This window comes from Schistocerca gregaria, chromosome 8 (genome assembly GCF_023897955.1).
Source record: "Schistocerca gregaria isolate iqSchGreg1 chromosome 8, iqSchGreg1.2, whole genome shotgun sequence".
NCBI classification, from domain to species: domain Eukaryota; kingdom Metazoa; phylum Arthropoda; class Insecta; order Orthoptera; family Acrididae; genus Schistocerca; species Schistocerca gregaria.
The window spans coordinates 209,885,095-209,902,655 of NC_064927.1; the positions used below are offsets into that span (position 1 = coordinate 209,885,095).

Genomic DNA, 17,561 nt, shown 5'->3' on the forward strand with positions numbered 1-17,561 from the left:
ACGTTTTTGCTTTAATGACTTCCATCCCAACTCGCGTATCATATCTGCCACACTCTCTCCCCTATTACGTGATGATACAAAACGAGCTTCCCTTTTTTGCACCCTTTCGATTTCCTCCGTCAATCGCACCTGGTAAGGATCCCATAGCGTGGAACAATATTCTAAGAGAGGGCGAACGAGTGTAGTGTAAGCTGTCTCTTTAGTGGACTTGTTGCATCTTCTAAGTGTCCTGCCAATGAAACGCAACCTTTGGCTCACCTTCCCCACAATATTATCTATGTGGTCTTTCCAACTGAAGCTGTTCGTAATTTTAACACCCAGGTACTTAGTTGAATTGACAACCTTGAGAATTGTACTATTTATCGGGTAATCGAATTCCAACGGATTTCTTTTGGAACTCATGTGGATCACCTCACACTTTTCGTTATTTAGCGTCAACTGCCACCTGCCACACCATACAGCAATCTTTTCTAAATCGCTTTGCGACTGATACTGGTCTTCGGATGACCTTACTAGACGGTAAATTACAGCATCATCTGCAAACAACGTAAGAGAACTGCTCAGATTGTCACCTATGTCATTTATATAGATCAGGAACAGCAGAGGGCCCAGGACGCTTCCCTGGGGAACACCTGGTATCACTTCAGTGGCTGCTGAGGCTGTTGTTCTTGCCTAGGTGGACGTACGCTGGGCTGCGACTGACCTGCGCCCTGGTGATGATGCTCAGGTTGGGGCGTCGCACGGAGCCGCCGCAGAACTGGCGCAGCAGGCTGGACCTGGCTCCCCGGACGGTGGTGGCCTGCGCGGGCGTGAAGCCCAGCTGGCCGGAGGCGCCGTTGGGGTCGTGGCCGACGCGCTGGCCCATCTGCGACGCGGCTAGCAGCATATTGTCCACCAGCTGCGGCAGCCACTTGAAGCGCTCCACCGTCATCGGGCCATCCGTGCCGTGCAGCGACGGCTGTGGAGAACCAACACTCACAGTTAAACTAACTCAATTAAGGAACGCCATCACACGTTTAACGTGTTGTTTATCCGCCCTTACCAAAGTACCGAGCGAGGTGGCGCAGTGGTTAGCACACTGGACTCGCATTTGGGAGGACGACGGTTCAATCCCGTCTCCAGCCATCCTGATTTAGGTTTTCCGTGATTTCCCTAAATCGTTTCAGGCAAATGCCGGGATGGTTCCTTTGAAAGGGCAGGGCCGATTTCCTTCCCAATCCTTCCCTCACCCGAGCTTGCGCTCCGCCTCTAATGACCTCGTTGTCGACGGGACGTTAAACACTAACCACCACCACCACTTACCAAAGTCTTAATTATCACTTCGAAAAAACGTTGTCGTTGTGGGCTCCAGTCTGGTTTGATGCAGCTCTACATGCTAGTCTATCCTGTGTCCATCCTGTGTAGGCCTCTTCATCTCTACATTCGACTGATGTTCCAAAAGTAAGTTTCGTCATTGCCTTTCGAAGAGAAGATGGTACACCAGATGAAAAAAACAAACGCCATATGAATCTACACGCGTTGCTGGGTCAACGACGAAACAGGTATCGGCAGAGAAGGAAGGAAGCATACGCAGAGGGAAGTAGCAGCAGAATGAAGAGCCTGAGCTTATTCGACGACACGTCACGATGGCACACGGATGTGAACTGACAACATGGTGTTCTATTCTGTGTGCTATTATCCACGTGGGACTAGTGTGTGTATCATTCATGAACGCCTACAGACCATGTCTGGTGAAGAGGTCAAGTCTCGTCAAATGGTTGGTCTGTGGTGTTGCAAGTTCAGAGAACAAAAGCAGAGTACGGTGGATGAAGGTCTAAGTGGCCGTTCCTCCATATACAGGGTGTTTCACTAAACGTGTTTGCCTCTGTCAGTTACGAAGTAATAGTCAACGGAAATATTTATTGTGGTAGGTCACCATAAGAAACGTTACACTGTCCGCGGAGCTATGAATTTAGTTTATTGAGTTATTATCCAAAGAGTTACAGCAAAAAGATACAATTTTTTAAATGGAACAATAGTTGTTTCTATCATGCACTGAAACCAGTAACACCAGCTTGGTGTACATCAGTTTGAATTACATTCCTGTTACCTTTAGTTTGGGAGCTACAACCCTTCAAAGTTTCAGGGGCAGATACCACACACGCTGCGCATAACGCAATGAGCCTTCTAAATGTGGTGCGGCCGAGATGTAAGGTCGCCGGTGTCACGGAGTCCTCGATGCGCTGTTAGACTGCCGACTGTCGCCGCACACGGCCGTATACCCGACATTTCGAGCCACACAAACAAACGGGGCTCAATATACCACAGTTACTGACATCGGATGAAGATGGCATACACGAACAACGAGTACGTTGGCATGCTGCTGATGCTCGTCGAGTGCCGACACGATGCCACTGAAGTAGCCACGGCGTTCGCCGTGAGATATCCTGGGCGGACAGCTCCGACAGCTGTTACGTTTTTACGTGCCGAACAACGATTTCGGGAAACAGGCAGCTTGCTAGTGCGCCGCAGTAACAGACGAAGAAATCCAAGACGTGAGCAGACGAAGGCGTTTGTTTTAGCTGCAGTACACCACGATCCTCGTGTCAGCTTACGAGCCGTTGCTGCAGTCGCTGGTGTTCGTTCACATCTGTGTGGCGTATAGCACAGGGCCACAGGTGTCACCCGTAATGCCTGTCACTGACCCAGGAGTTGCATTGGAACGATTTTCGTGCGAGAGTTAAATTCTGTGAATGGGCCATGCGTAATTTCACGCTGGAGTCTTTACAAGGTGTTGTGTTCTCTGACGAGTCCACGTTCACAAATTACGGTGCAGTGAATCGCCATAACGTGCACTACTCGGCCGCAGACAATCCTCGGTGGGTACGAACTGTCGACAGTCAACGTAGGCGGTCTATTAGTGTATGGTGTGGAATCCTTGGGGATGAAATCATCGGCCCACACTACTTCCCAGTCACACTGGCAGGTGAGTTATATCACGCGTTTATAGTTTACAGTTTGGGCCTTCTCTTTGAACATGTGTGTCTGCTCACGAGAGTCCATATGTGGATGCAGCACGATGGTCACCCAGCCCATTCTGCACGCGCTGTTGCAGAAGAACTAAACAACAGGTTTGCAGGAAGGTGGTTGGGGCGCCATGGTCCTCATTCATGGACCGCAAGGTCGCCCGATTTAACACCATTAGATTTCTTTTTGTCAGTTAGAGGTGGGACTCCGTCACCTCCAAAGGTCCGAGGCACTTTGCTCTGATTGTTGCCAGCATCATATTTAAAGTATCAGGGAAGCAGGTTGCTAGCCTTACTTGCCCCGAGTCCCATTGGGTTTTACCCCTAACGGTTGAGGGACTAACCGGTGGATTTGGTAGTCTTTGCCGTATGAGCACAAAGGTGACCATGACTCAGAATATGTCCGAGATGCCCAGCCTTATTCCAAAGTAACTGGTATTCCGACTGTCGGGACCACTTACTTGGCCACTCATACGTGGTTCATGAACTAGGACATGACCACAGGAACCCACACCATAGCCAGGTTACCCAAGAGACTCATGGGATCAGCAGTAGAGGGTAGGAGGAGTCGGGGCAGACCAAGGAGAAGGTACCTGGATTAGGTTAAGAATGATTTTGAAGTAATAGGTATAACATCAGAAGAGGCACGAATCTTAGCACTGAATAGGGGATCATGGAGGAAGTTTATAAGGGGGCTATGCTCCAGACTGAACGCTGAAAGGCATAATCAGTCTTAAATGATGATGGTGATGATGATGAGATTTCTTTTTGTGGGGATATCTAAAGAATCGTGTTTATGTCACTGAGCCCACATCTCCAGATGATCTAAAATGGCGCATCGAGGACGCATATTGCTCCGTGACACCGGCGATGTTACATCTCATCTGCGGATCCTTTAGAAGGCGCATTGCATTGTGCATTCAGGAACATGGACACACATTTGAACATCTCATTTAAATCAATTTCCCACCCCCAGAACATCCATCACCCACCACACAGCCATTTATTATGTACAGCGTGTGGTATCTGCCCCTGAAACATTGAAGGGTTGTAGCTCCCAAACTAAAAGTGATAGGAATGTAATTTAAACTGGTGTATGCACAGCTGGTGTTACTGATTCCAGTGCATGATAGAAACAACTACTGTTCCATTTAAAAATGGTATCTTTTTGCTGTAACTCTTTGGATAATAACGCAATAAACTATGTTCATAGCCCCACAGACAGTGTAACGTTTCTTATGCTGATCTGCCGCAATAAATATTTCCGTCGACTATTATTTCATAACTTAAACAACCTGTATATGAACGAAAACAACAGTGCTAGCCTACAGAACATGTTATTTGCTCGATTATCATGTCGTTTTTGGAAACCCAGAATCTACTCTGTAGGAATCAACATGGATTCCGAAAACAGCGATCGTGTGAGACCCAACTCGCTTTATTAGTGCATGAGACCCAGAAAATATTAGATACAGGCTCCCAGGTAGAAGCTATTTTCCTTGACTTCCGGAAGGCGTTCGATACAGTTCCGCACTATCGCCTGATAAACAAAGTAAGAGCCTACGGAATATCAGACCAGCTGTGTGGCTGCATTGAAGAGTTTTTAGCAAACAGAACACAGCATGTTGTTATCAATGGAGAGACGTCTACAGACGTTAAAGTAACCTCTGGTGTGCCACAGGGGAGTGTTATGGGACCATTGCTTTTCACAATATATATAAATGACCTAGTAAATAGTGTCGGAAGTTCCATGCAGCTTTTCGCGGATGATGCTGTAGTATACAGAGAAGTTGCAGCATTAGAAAATTGTAGCGAAATGCAGGAAGATCTGCAGCGGATAGGCACTTGGTGCAGGGAGTGGCAACTGACCCTTAACATAGACAAATGTAATGTATTGCGAATACATAGAAAGAAGGATCCTTTATTGTATGATTATATGATAGCGGAACAAACACTGGTAGCAGTTACTTCTGTAAAATATCTGGGAGTATGCGTGCGGAACGATTTGAAGTGGAATGACCATATCAAATTAATTGTTGGTAAGGCGGGTACCAGGTTGAGATTCATTGGGAGAGTCCTCAGAAAATGTAGTCCATCAACAAAGGTGGTGTTTTACAAAACACTCGTTCGACCTATACTTGAGTATTGCTCATCGGTGTGGGATCCGTACCAGATCGGGTTGACGGAGGAGTTAGAGAAGATCCAAAGAAGAGCGGCGCGTTTCGTCACAGGGTTATTTGGTAACCGTGATAGCGTTACGGAGATGTTTAACAAACTCAAGTGACAAACTCTGCAAGAGAGGCGCTCTGCATCGCGGTGTAGCTTGCTCGCCAGGTTTCTAGAGGGTGCGTTTCTGGATGAGGTATCGAATATATTGTTTCCCCCTACTTATACCTCCCGATGAGATCACGAATGTAAAGTTAGAGAGATCTGAGCGCGCACGGAGGCTTTCAGACAGTCGTTCTTCCCGCGAAGCATACGAGACTGGAACAGGAAAGGGAGGTAATGACAGTGGCACGTAAAGTGCCCTCCGTCACACACCGCTGGGTGGCTTGCGGAGTATAAATGTAGATGTAGATGTAGATGTATTAGCTGACAGGTGCGTGACGGTGTCAGGCATGAAGTCCACATTGCTGTGTTCACTGGCTACATATGCTCAGTAATGAGCTGTTTTACCAAAAACTGTCTGCAAGGTGTCTGCTGAGAAACCTGACCCCAAATGACATGAGTGCAAGAATGGGAATCAGCCTCAATCACTAGGTACAGTCCGCACGAGTGGACAATTAGTTCCTGCTCAGAATCAAGACAGGTGATGAGGCATACTTCATCCCAGAATCCAAGGCCGCTTCGATGATGTCCCAGTTCAAAGTGTCACCATCTGCAGGAAAGATTATGGCCACACTGTTCTGGGACCTGAAAGGTATAATTCTCCCTCATTTCTTCCAGCAAGGGACCATGAATGTGACACGCTACTGTAACGCCCTCACGAAACTCGGATCTGCCTTCGAAGAAAAGAGCAGGGCTTGAGTGAAAGTGTTGTGCTCTCCAAAAAGAGTGCAAACCCGCACAGAGCAGAGTTCACACAGGATCAGATTTGTCGCTTTCGGTGGGAGACATTGAATCATGCAGTCTGTAGCCTTGATCTTGCTTCAACAAATTTTCAACTGCCCCTGCATTGAAAGCATCGCTCTCATGTCGCCACTTAACAATCAAGGTTGAAGTGGTGCAGGCTGTCCAACAATTTCTTGCATCACAGTGCACTACGTTTTCTGGGAATCGTTTCTTCAGACTAATTGCACGCCATGACAAGTATCTCAGTGTCAGTGGCGACAATGACGATGCCATTGTGTATTTGATTTTGGTAATAAAGTTTCCACGTGAAAAACAATCAGAAAACTTACTTTCGGAACGTCCCTCGTACGGACAACAACCTACATGCATTTGAACTACTCATTGGATTCATACCTAGGTCTCCCTCTGCATTTTGTACCCATTGCCATATTGCCAATTTCATGATGCCTCATGATGTGACCTAGCAATCCTTCTTTTAGTCTTGTTCTGAGATAAATTTCTTTTTCCCCCCAATTCTATTCAGTGACTCCTCATTAGATATTCGAGCTACTGATATAATTTTCAACATTCTTCTGTAGCACTACATTTCAAAAGATTCTCCTCTTGTCTGAGCTGGTTACCGTCCACTTTTCACTTTCTTACAGGGCCATATTCCAGCCAAATGCTTTCTGGCATATAAAGTTATACCCTGTTTTAATAATTTTGCAGTAATGTCCTCCTTCCTATTGCCAGTCTGTATTCTACATCGACTCTACTTCTGCGACCATCAGTGATTTTGCTCTCCAAATAGCGAACTTATCTACTACTTTCACTGTCCCATATCCAAATATAGTTCTCTCAGCATCAACTGTTTAATTCGTCCATGCTCCATTACCCTCATTTTGCGTTTGTATTCCTATTATAATCTCTTTTCAAGACACTATCCAGTCTTTACAACTGCTCTTCCAAGTCCTTTGGCGCCCGTGACAGAATTACAGTGTTGTCAGCCACAGGAGGGCACAAAGCAGGAGGACTGAAAAGGGATAAACAACCTTTGCTGCTCCGGATCACATTGAAATTTAGTCAAATGGTTTTGAACGGACCCTAGTGGTTCCACCCTATATACCAGAGCAAAAATGGCGGTCGCGCTGCTCTCCGAAAGTGTGTGACCATGATCAGTGGGGCTGCAGGCCCACTGTGTCCTCAGAGAAGGGATAAATCGTCCGGAGGGGTGTCAGCGGTGTCAAAGGTTGCCAAGACTGCTGCTCATCGCAATATGAGCTGTCATTTTCAACTGTAGAATGTGTGGGAATCGACGGAGCAAGGGAAGGAATGGTTCCGTTGATCCCATTTATAACACCTCCTGAGGTCTTTCCGTGTCGATACTCAGAGGCGGCTTGTTCGAAATGTTTCCCTGGGATACCCATACGAAAACCGCGTGATTTCGACGCTGGGCGTCGTGGCTCTGACACCCGTCGCAGAGTGCATCAAAGGAAGGGCTGAAATGTGGGTAAGAAGGGTTGTGGCGCTCTTCCCCTCATATGACACGTCTACAGTGGCGTTTGGCAGTATTTTGGTGACACGTGGTGCCAATGTGACATCGTTAGCCCACCTTACATGTCACGTGAACCTCTGAGGTCCGGCCTTTTCCTGGCTATTTGAAACGTGGCCGAGCCCGAGGGTGACGTCGCAGTGGTCAGAGCTTTGCACAATCACAAAGAAAGGTTTTAGGCACATTCAACAAAATCCCAAACTTCTGCCTCGCAATGCGAGACAGTTTCGAAGAAGTGACCATTTATTTGACTGTGTAGCTCCTATTCTCTCATGTTTTTCATGAGATTTCCCGCCCTTCTAACTTAAATGCTAGATCTGGAAATCCCCTCCCAGATATTCTCCACTGGGACTCCTTTTATCCTATTACCATCTCTCCCAGTATATCCTATTAATCTGCCAACTCCGGGCAAGCGACTTTCAATTAAAATGTCTTCCCTCTACAGGAATATATTTAATGGATGTATAACTTCAGGTTGTAGACACACGGTTGATATGGAAATTGGGGTTTGTCTGTGAAGCGTTGTTGGATTGCTTGATGGTAAGGCGATAAACGACAAATACGGGTTCGAGTCCAGGCCCTGCACAAATTTTTCATTGTCGTCATTCTATTATACTGTGAATGCATTTCGTTATTTCCAGTATTTGACTGAAAAGTTTTTGATTCTAAATGTGTCATTACTCGTCCAGCTCGCTCTTCATAGAGGTAAAGACTGGCAAGAGAAGCACGCTTGATAGACTTACACAATCGATTGTGGCTGCCTTGCCTTACAATTTTAGCACTTTTAGCACATTTATCAGGCACTTTTGGGTAAAATTTCAACGCCGAAATTAACAGGCATCACGTCACTCTACTTGTCTGTTCAAGAGCTTGCCAAGAATGTTAGAAGTGTATAGCATTCCATTTATAAAACATAATTCTTTTAATAAGTCAAATGATATTAAAATAAGGAAAGAGTATTACTCATACAACAAAATTACGTGCCCCTCTATTCATTATAATTTTCGATAACTTGATAGGTTCACGAAATACACAGCTGATTCTATGTACAGGATATAAAGGGGTAAGTGCAGATATTTTTATATGTGGTACCTTAATATGTACACACATCGATTTTTTTTCTGCGTTGAACAGTCTTCCCACAAACACATCACAAACTTTATGAGCTGATGTTTTGTAAATGGCGGTACCTGAGACGCAAAGTTAACGACACTGGCGGTATAGACTTACCGTTTTGCATCCACATGCCTACACTTCATCTCACCTACTGCCCAGGGGAAAAGGAACATTAATGGTTCTCTCTTGCCACATGCACTTTGAAATACTAACCAATCTAAAAAAAACTACTTTTAATTATTAGGCTGAAAATGAAGTAAATACTAACGCAGTGTTGTTCAATACACCATTTTCAGTCACCAACAGAATTATCTGTACTATAGAGGGTGGTCCATTGATAGTGACCGGGCCGAATATCTCACGTAATAACCATCAAACAAAAAGACTACAAAGAACGAAACTCGTCTAGCTTAAAGGGGGAAACCAGATGACGCTATGGTTGACCCGCTAGATGGGGCTGCCATAGGTCAAACGGATATCATCTGCGTTTTTTTAAAAAATAGGAACCCCCATTTTTATTACATATTCGTGTAGTACGTAAAGAAATATGAATGTTTTAGTTGGACCTCTTTTTTCGCTTTGTGATAATTACAAACGTGTACGTACGTGGTATCTCGTAACATACCGCCAGTGCGGACGGTATTTGCTTGGTGATACATTACTCGTATTAAAATGGAGCCTTTACCAATTGCGGAACAACCGAAATAAACTGTTCAAACGTATCTACGTTCGGTATTTTAATTTAAAAAAACCTGCCTGTTATCAAAATTGTGAGCCATATGTTTGTGACTATTACAGCGCCATCTGTCACAAAGCGAAAAAAGTAATCCAATTAAAACATCCATATTTCTTTACTTACTACACGAATATGTAATAAAAATAGGCGTTCCTATTTTTTTTTAAAAGGCAGTTGATATCCGTTGAACCTATGGCAGCACCATCTAGCGGGCCAACCATAGCGCCGTCTGATTTCCCCCTTCAAGATTTTCCGTTTGACTCTTATTTCGTGAGGTATTTGGCCCGGTCACGATCAATGGACCACCCTGTATATACCCGTTCCACTCTGTATATAAGCATTTTTACGTCGCTCAACGTGCATATGGCACCGTAGAGGAACCGGGTAGTGTTAGTATGAAGTAGCCTCCAGCATAGGCGGCGCAGTGGAGTGGGGAGCGCAGTGCGCAGGTACTCACGTCGACGAAGGGGCTGCCCCTCTTGACGTCGAGGTTGTCCTCGGAGCGCAGGAAGTAGGGCAGCACGTCGGCCCAGGACCAGCCGCGGCAGCCCGAGGCGGCCCAGTGGTCGTAATCCCAGGGGTGTCCGCGCATGTACATCATGCCGTGCAGCATGCCCGTGCCGCCCACCATGCGCCCTGCCACCGAGGGACACTCACATTACATTACACAGCCACAGCAGGCATGCGACGCCTCAGGCAAGTGGAAACAGCTCAATACGTCATTACTAGAGGCAGTCATAAAGTTCTCATCACGATCTAAAAAAAATAAAAAATATTGCTATTAATGTTTGTGTGCTGCCACAGGTCTCCGGTCCTGGCGCACATTGAAATCTCGACACCACAGAACGCGAAGCACGCTGGTAGAGGACCCCAGCTGCCATAAACACCGCAGCCCATTGCTAGAGTGCGGATGAGCTGGGCCACACATAGCACGAAACCCATGTTATGTCGTGCACAGTGAGGGATGCCGATCTGTTATTAGAACGAAAATGGTTCAAATGGCTCTGAGCACTATGGGACTTGACATCTGAGGTCATCAGTCCCCTAGAACTTAGAACTACTTAAACCTAAGGACATCACACACACCCGTGACCGAGGCAGGATTCGAACCTGTGACCGTAGCGGTCACGCGGTTCCAGACTGAAGCGCCTAGAGCCGCTCGGCCACTCCGGCCGGCTATTAGAACGAAAAAAAAATTAAACTTCCTGATCTACCTGAAGACCGTGTGATATGGTCTGGCTTCTGTGAGATCGTTTGCCATATGGCATCACGGGGTTGTGGTATGGAAGGGCATGAGGTCAGCACACCGCACTCCAAGCCGCTGTCGACGCTTCAGACATCGGAGCTGCCACCTCTCAGTCTGGCGAATCCTCAGTGTGCATCATAAGGCTACGTGAGCCCTATAACAGTCCTCCCAGCAAGGAAACATTCTTGGCTTTACTGGGAATTGAACTGAGGTCCTCCGCATGGCAGTCGTCTACATTCACCACTCAACTACGGAGAGTGGGCAGGAAAAAATTCGTTTCACTGTACTTTTCAGCTCTCTGGAAGAGAACAATTGTCGTCAGGAAAAAAAATGAATGGAAAACAGAAGCAGAAAAAGTTTAGCCACTGTTTCCCGAAAGTAACTGAAACTGTACCTTACTAACGATCCACGTAGATACCTCAAACTATCTACAGCCGGACAATATGTCTGGCATAGCAGTAATTTTGTTTACGGGTCACTGCATAGAATTATAATTAAAATTCAGATAACAGCTTTAGGTAATTGAATATCATCGCTTTCATATAACTAAAACGATTTAAGCAGTACTCGCGAGGAAAATTCTCAGAAGGCACCACTGTTACCTGTGCCATTTGGAGTGACATAGCGATGATGGGGGCTGTGAGCTGCCCCGCTGCCTGTTCTACCCGTCTGCAGGGCTAGTCTCGTGTGAGCTTCGGCCTCTCACCAGGCACGCGACTGCGGTGCCAGTACAATGTGAATGTGGTCCGCCCGACCTCAGTGGAGTTCGGCACGAGCTATGGGCCCTCTCCATCCACCTAGCCTCAGCACTAGTCTTGCACGAGTGGCATTTTCTGTGTGACCTTACCCGCATTGCCTTTCGAATCCCGCAAACGTTAACTCTACACCACAATATCTGTTCTTACCAGCGTGTTACATTCTGCATTGCAGGTCATTTCGGAAGTTGGTGGTAGCTCGAACCAACCACCCATTAGCGGTAGCTCATGCCAGCGTGGCACTGCATTTGGCAGTCTTACACGATTCCAGGGCGTTCTTGCTTCACTACTACGTGGCAATGGCATTGTTTTCACAGTGGCTTTAATTCACCATAGTAATATTTAAAAATCATACATACAAGTCTTCCTCGTGAATCAGTCTATCTATCAGTGAAAACCGTATCAATATCCCTATAACAGTTTCTGCAATTATCCTTCACATACACACAGATAAACGCAGTGTGGAGACTTTAATTATTGATATACAGGTATATAGACAGATAGAAGACATATAGAGGAAGAAGACAAAAGAAGTGTGTTTGATGTACGTGGAAAATAAGCACCAAGGGCATGTCTGCACACTGTGTCGCCAGCGATCCATAAAGCGAGCTGCGCAAGGATTGGTATGACTTTGTGAAACACGCTGCAGTTGTTTCTCGTGACGTAGTGGGGAACACAGAGTGGGGACTCGCCTACTCGGTCTTAAGTTTGCAGACCTGTGGAGGAAGTAAGGGCATGACCACAATCTGGCGTCTTACATTCTCTCAAGCTGTTACTCCCAACCCCCACCCTCTGCTCCGATCTCTCTGCTACACTCGCACTACACAATTTGTCCTTTAGTAGGACTCTATTGCCCTTATATATATGGTACACACATTTATTATTTATCCTTAATCCACTTTATTAGACAGCGTACATTAATTTTATACCATTAAAAATCAGTTTTTAATAATGTGCGATTTTTCAGTCCCCTGCAGCGCGGAAACTTTTAGTCCTAGAGAACAAATGAATAGGACCTTTCTCTCTGTGAAATTTAATGTACGTAGTCTAAGTTTGTTCTGGGAAACAATTTCACTAGAAGTCTCCGTTTTCGAGTTATTCAAGAAAAAGAAAAAGAGTGATCTTAAAACTCCCCCCCCCCCCCCCCCCCTCCACCAATGCCTCCATCCCAACGCTCACACCACACAGGTCAGGGATTGCAGTATGTAGTTCATGGTACCACTGTACAAAAATTTTCGGCGACACGAAATTTTTCCCCCATTCAATTTTTTTTTGGTGTTCGTTGAGTGGGCTGTAAAATGAATGGAGTACAGTGGTTGAGCAGCTCTTCATGGGGTATAGATTTCTGTAGTCATGCTAAGCGACGTCGCTGGACACTGGATAACAGGAAACGAATGATTTGGAGAGATGAAGTCACGATGTATCCTGTGGCAATCCAATGTAAGGGTTGGAGGTGGCAAATGCATGGGGAGTGTTACCTACCATCACGCGTAGTGCCAATAGTGAAGTACAGTGGTGGTTGTGTTACGGTATGTGGGTGTTTTTCGTGGTTAGGTTGTGGTCGCCTTATTGCATTTGAGAAAACTAGAAATGAAGAAGGATACGCACACGTTTTGCCACCTTGTGTACTGTGTACATTCGAAGAACATTTCGGAGACTATGACAATATCAGCATGACAATGTACTCTGTCTTAAAGCAGCGCCTGAGGTAATGGCCCGTGAGCAATAACATTCCCGAAATTGACTGGGATGTACAGAGTCGTAAACTGAAACCAATGGAACATATTTGGGATGAGACAGAATGTCAACTTCGCTCCAGATCCTATCGTCAAATATCAGTACCTTACCTGGTTTCGTTTCTTTAGGAAGACTGAACTGCCATTCCTCCACAGACATTCAGACACTTCACTGAATGTATCCGCAGTGGGGTTCAAGCCCTCATAAAGGCCAGAGGTGCACACATCGCATATTGATGTCCACTAATAGGTGTCCGAACACTTTTGACCAGACAGCACGTGAAAGACGGCCTGTGCAGAGACCAGGAGTGGAGAGACGAGTAGAGCGTGTGACTCACCTCGCGGCCAGTAGCAGGTGTTGGCGAGGCAGAAGTTGGGGTCCTTCTCGAGCTGGTAATTCCAGTCGAGCACGGTGCCCTCGTAGGCGTGGTAGAGGCTGGGGGCGGCGGCGGCGGCGGGGGCGGGAGGGCCCGCCTCCAGCAGCGTGACGCGGTGCCGGCCGTCCTCCGAGAGGCGGCACGCCAGCACGCTGCCCGCCGTGCCGGCTCCCACCACCACGAAGTCCGTCTCCTGCGCAACACGTCGCATTCTCAACGAACCCTCACGACACTTGGGCTCTCACAAGTTTACGCTCTTAAATGGAGGGATGGACTTAATTTCGAAAGCTAAATACCGACTATATCTACAACTGTACTTTGCGAGTCACCTATTTGAAGACGGTATGTTGCGTTCCAGTTCCAGTTGTGAATTCAAGGGCTTATTTCAATAGTGGTTCAAGTCCATTATCCCCATCTGTCTATAATGCTTCTGAAATTTATGGTCGAAACAAACAGAAAGAAAGGTTCATCTCTAGCAAGAAGCCATATGCTCGAATATTTCTCGTATCTCAACTGCAGATTTTTCAGTGCTTATTTAACTTTAGGACTCTGTATCTCAGAATGAACAAAAATGGACTTTTACCATTATTGAAATAAGCCCTTCAATTGGTCTTGGAAAGAAAGATAGTTATTAAGCCCCGTGTGCCCTCAAATCTCTTTTACCTTCGTGGTGTTTTTGTGACATGTATATAGGAGGAAGGATATACTGATTGACACTTCTAGGGCCGTATGATCTTGGAACGTTTCACAGTAAACCCTTCTGTGGTGCAACTCTCCCCTCTCTTGTACCATCCGGCACTGGCCCATGCTGAGCATCTCCATGATGCTTTTCACCTGCTAGATGAACCTATGACGAAACGCACTGTTCTTATTTTGATCTTCTCTGTTTCCTGTAACTATCCTATCTGGTACGCATCCCAGACAGGCAAACAACATTTAGGTAGTAATCGAATGAGGATTTTGTAACCTAGTTCATTTATGGACTACACTCCCTGAGGAGTCTTCTTATGAATCTGTCTGGCTTCTGCCTTACGTGCGTTTTTTATAGTCTCTCCGTTCCCACATTCCTAGCTATTAAATGGAGGTGACTGAGCTCAACAGTTATTCTGCAACCGTGCAAATATTACAGAAAATGAGCTTTCTGTCTATTTATGGGCAATATTTAATATGTTACATTTTTTATGTTGAGGTTCAACTGCCACTCCCTGCAGCGAGCAACGATCCCCTGGGCGTTGGAACCATTTTGCAGAATATCACTACTGCGGTGAGGCAATTCTGCGTAGTTTGGGGCTACTGCTGGAGTAGGGGCCTTTTCGCCGGAAGCATACAGGCGAACTGTGAAATAAGGCTTTCACGACAGGATGTCTTAGTTGCTTGCGAGTCTTCCACGTTGTACGGCCGCGGCTCAAAAAACTTTTCGGATCCTGACGTTTATTCCAGAGCTGTGCTGGACATTTTCTGAGGTGCTCCTGGCGGCACTGACTTTCTTGCACCATGACCATACAACCCGAAAGACACGGCAGCAACCATAGTTAGAAAACCTGACTGTGGTAAGAGATTGATCTGTAACTTAACTCGATGTCTAGGTTAGGATGGAATGGGACTGTGGGATTGTGAGTTGGCGGAGCAGAGTGTGAGTTGGCGAAGCCAATAAATCTGGAAGCAGAAACCACCTGTAGTGTCTTGGACTCCATAGAAGTGTGAACAGATTTCACCGCCGCACAAGTGTCACGCCGAACAACTCGATCCTTAATGAATGATATTTTCACTCTGCAGCTGAGTGTGTGCTGATATGAAACTTCCTGGCAGATTAAAACTGTGTGCCGGACCGAGACTCGAACTCGGGACCTTTGTTCTACCAACTGAGCTACCCAAGCACGACTCACGCCCGGTACTCACAGCTGTACTTCTGCCAGTATCCGTCTCCTACCTTCCAAACTTTACAGAAGCTCTCCTGCGAACCGTGCAGAACTAGCACTCCTGAAAGAAAGGAAGGTTTGGAAGGTAGGAGACGAGGTACTGGCAGAAGTAAGGCTGTGAGGACGGGGCGTGAGTCTTGCTTGGGTAGCTCAGTTGGTAGAGCAGTTGCCTGCGGAAGGAAAAGGTCCCGATTTCGAGTCTCGGTCCGGTACACGGTTTTAATTTGCCAGGAAGTTTCAACTCGATCCTTTTCAAGTCTACCCGCATTTTACTATAGTTTTCTAGTCTTCCGACTTCTCTGTATACTGAAGTGTCGTCTACGAAAGGCCTCCTGGAACTTTCGACGTTATCTACCCCGTTATTTGCCTGTCTTGTCAAAAATGATGGTTCTCTAACATTAACTTGGAATATGCCCCCAAGTTAATTTTGCATCTGAAAATTTCTCTTCTTAAAAAATTAAATATATGTGTTCTATTCGCAGCAGCGTCCATTCTCAGTGTAATATAATCTTCTTAATAGTCAATGTTGTTGAAATTAAAAAGTGAAAACCATACGTCCACAAATACAATCATTAAAATTTTACACGTATTTTTAACAGTATCACTGATCGTTTCCTTTCCATCTTCTTCTTCTTCTTCTTTGCGCCGTCCGTTGGAGCAGGTTCTGCTTTTTGGGTCTAATGCTTCCATGGATTTAGGCTTCTTGACCTTAGATCTGCGTTTATAGTGTCTAAGAACTAAACTCCGTCAGAACAGTTCATGAAGGCCCAGTGGTCATCCTCAGACCACAGGCGTCACAGTCAATATGTCAGTTTAGGAGACCGGAGCCGCTACTTCTCAATCAAGTAGCTCCTCAGTTTGCTTCACAAGGACTGAGTGCACCCCGCTTGCCAAAAGCGCTCGGCAGACTGAATGGTCACCCATACAAGTGCTAGCCCAGCCCAGCAGCACTTAACTTCGGTGATCTGTTGGGGAACCGGTGAACCACTGCGGCAAGGCCGTTGGCGTTTATAGTGTCTAACCACTGTAATTTAGGTCTTCCACATTTTCAATGGCCTTCGACAATGAAAAGGTAGGCTGAGATGCCGACTGAAGTAGGTGGTGCCCTTATGATGTGCCCATAACAAGAAGTCTCCCTTCTTTCATCTCTTCACTTACTGGGTCCACTTCAGCTAGTTGTCAGATCGTTGTTTCTTTTTTTTATCGATCAGTGAAATACCCAATGATCTTCTCAGTACCAACATTTCAGTGACGTATAGTGTGTGCTCAGTACTTATAGGTGTAGGGTAACATTCAGTACTATATAACGTAAATGGCCTCAACGTTGTGCGGTATATCTGTGACTTTAGGTGGACAGGCGTGGAATAGCAGTGACGTCTCTGAACCGCATCCAGCTTGCTTACACGTCCTCACACAGCTGTCACCCTATAGTCAAGAATCTAGATGTAGGAATGTGTCTACCTTGGTAGTTCCAGAAGATGGAATCGTTTGAAGCTGCTCAGTTTTGTGAACGTTTAAATGGAGATTAGATCTTTGTAGACTATCATACGAGTTTTGGATTTACCTGGTGCCCGTCGCAAGCATTACATCATCAGCATATGGCTGATACTAACCTTTTGGCATGCATTTAAAATACTGATAAAATACTTCAATTCATAAGTATGACTGTAAGGTCATATATCTAATGGGATGAATCAGTAATCCTGAAACACATTCAAATCTCTACACAATCAAACTAGGCAACGTATAAAACATTATATAGTAAAACCTGACGCTCTATAAGTGTTACTACACAAACAGTGCGTTCTAGTAGATCTTCTTGTCGAAAGAGTTACCTGTGCCTCATTGGACAATGTCGGATACAAAGCTGAGTGACTACAACTGAATGGAAGGAAAAGTGCGGTGATCTTGTTGTCGATCTGACTGATCGCAGCTTGTTGTTTGTCTCTTCCTGCTTCAGTCTCACCCGCTCAGTCGTCACCCACTTTATTAGAACGTAAACGCAGAGAAAATGGGTAGTCTACATGCAGAGTCGCAGCACTGACCAGAGCAGTTATATGCACCTACA

General features: G+C 45.9%; 1 protein-coding gene across 1 annotated transcript in view; it reads right to left on the reverse strand.

The window, feature by feature from the left end:
• Positions 1-17,561, reverse strand: part of LOC126284812 (glucose dehydrogenase [FAD, quinone]-like) — a 172,255-nt gene that overhangs the window by 19,048 nt on the left and 135,646 nt on the right. The window contains exons 3-5 of the mRNA XM_049984009.1: positions 13,536-13,767; positions 9,918-10,096; positions 704-958 (exon numbers count right to left, since the gene is read on the reverse strand). Of these exons, the coding sequence (XP_049839966.1) occupies positions 704-958; positions 9,918-10,096; positions 13,536-13,767 (666 nt within the window). The remainder of the gene's footprint in view (positions 1-703; positions 959-9,917; positions 10,097-13,535; positions 13,768-17,561) is intronic.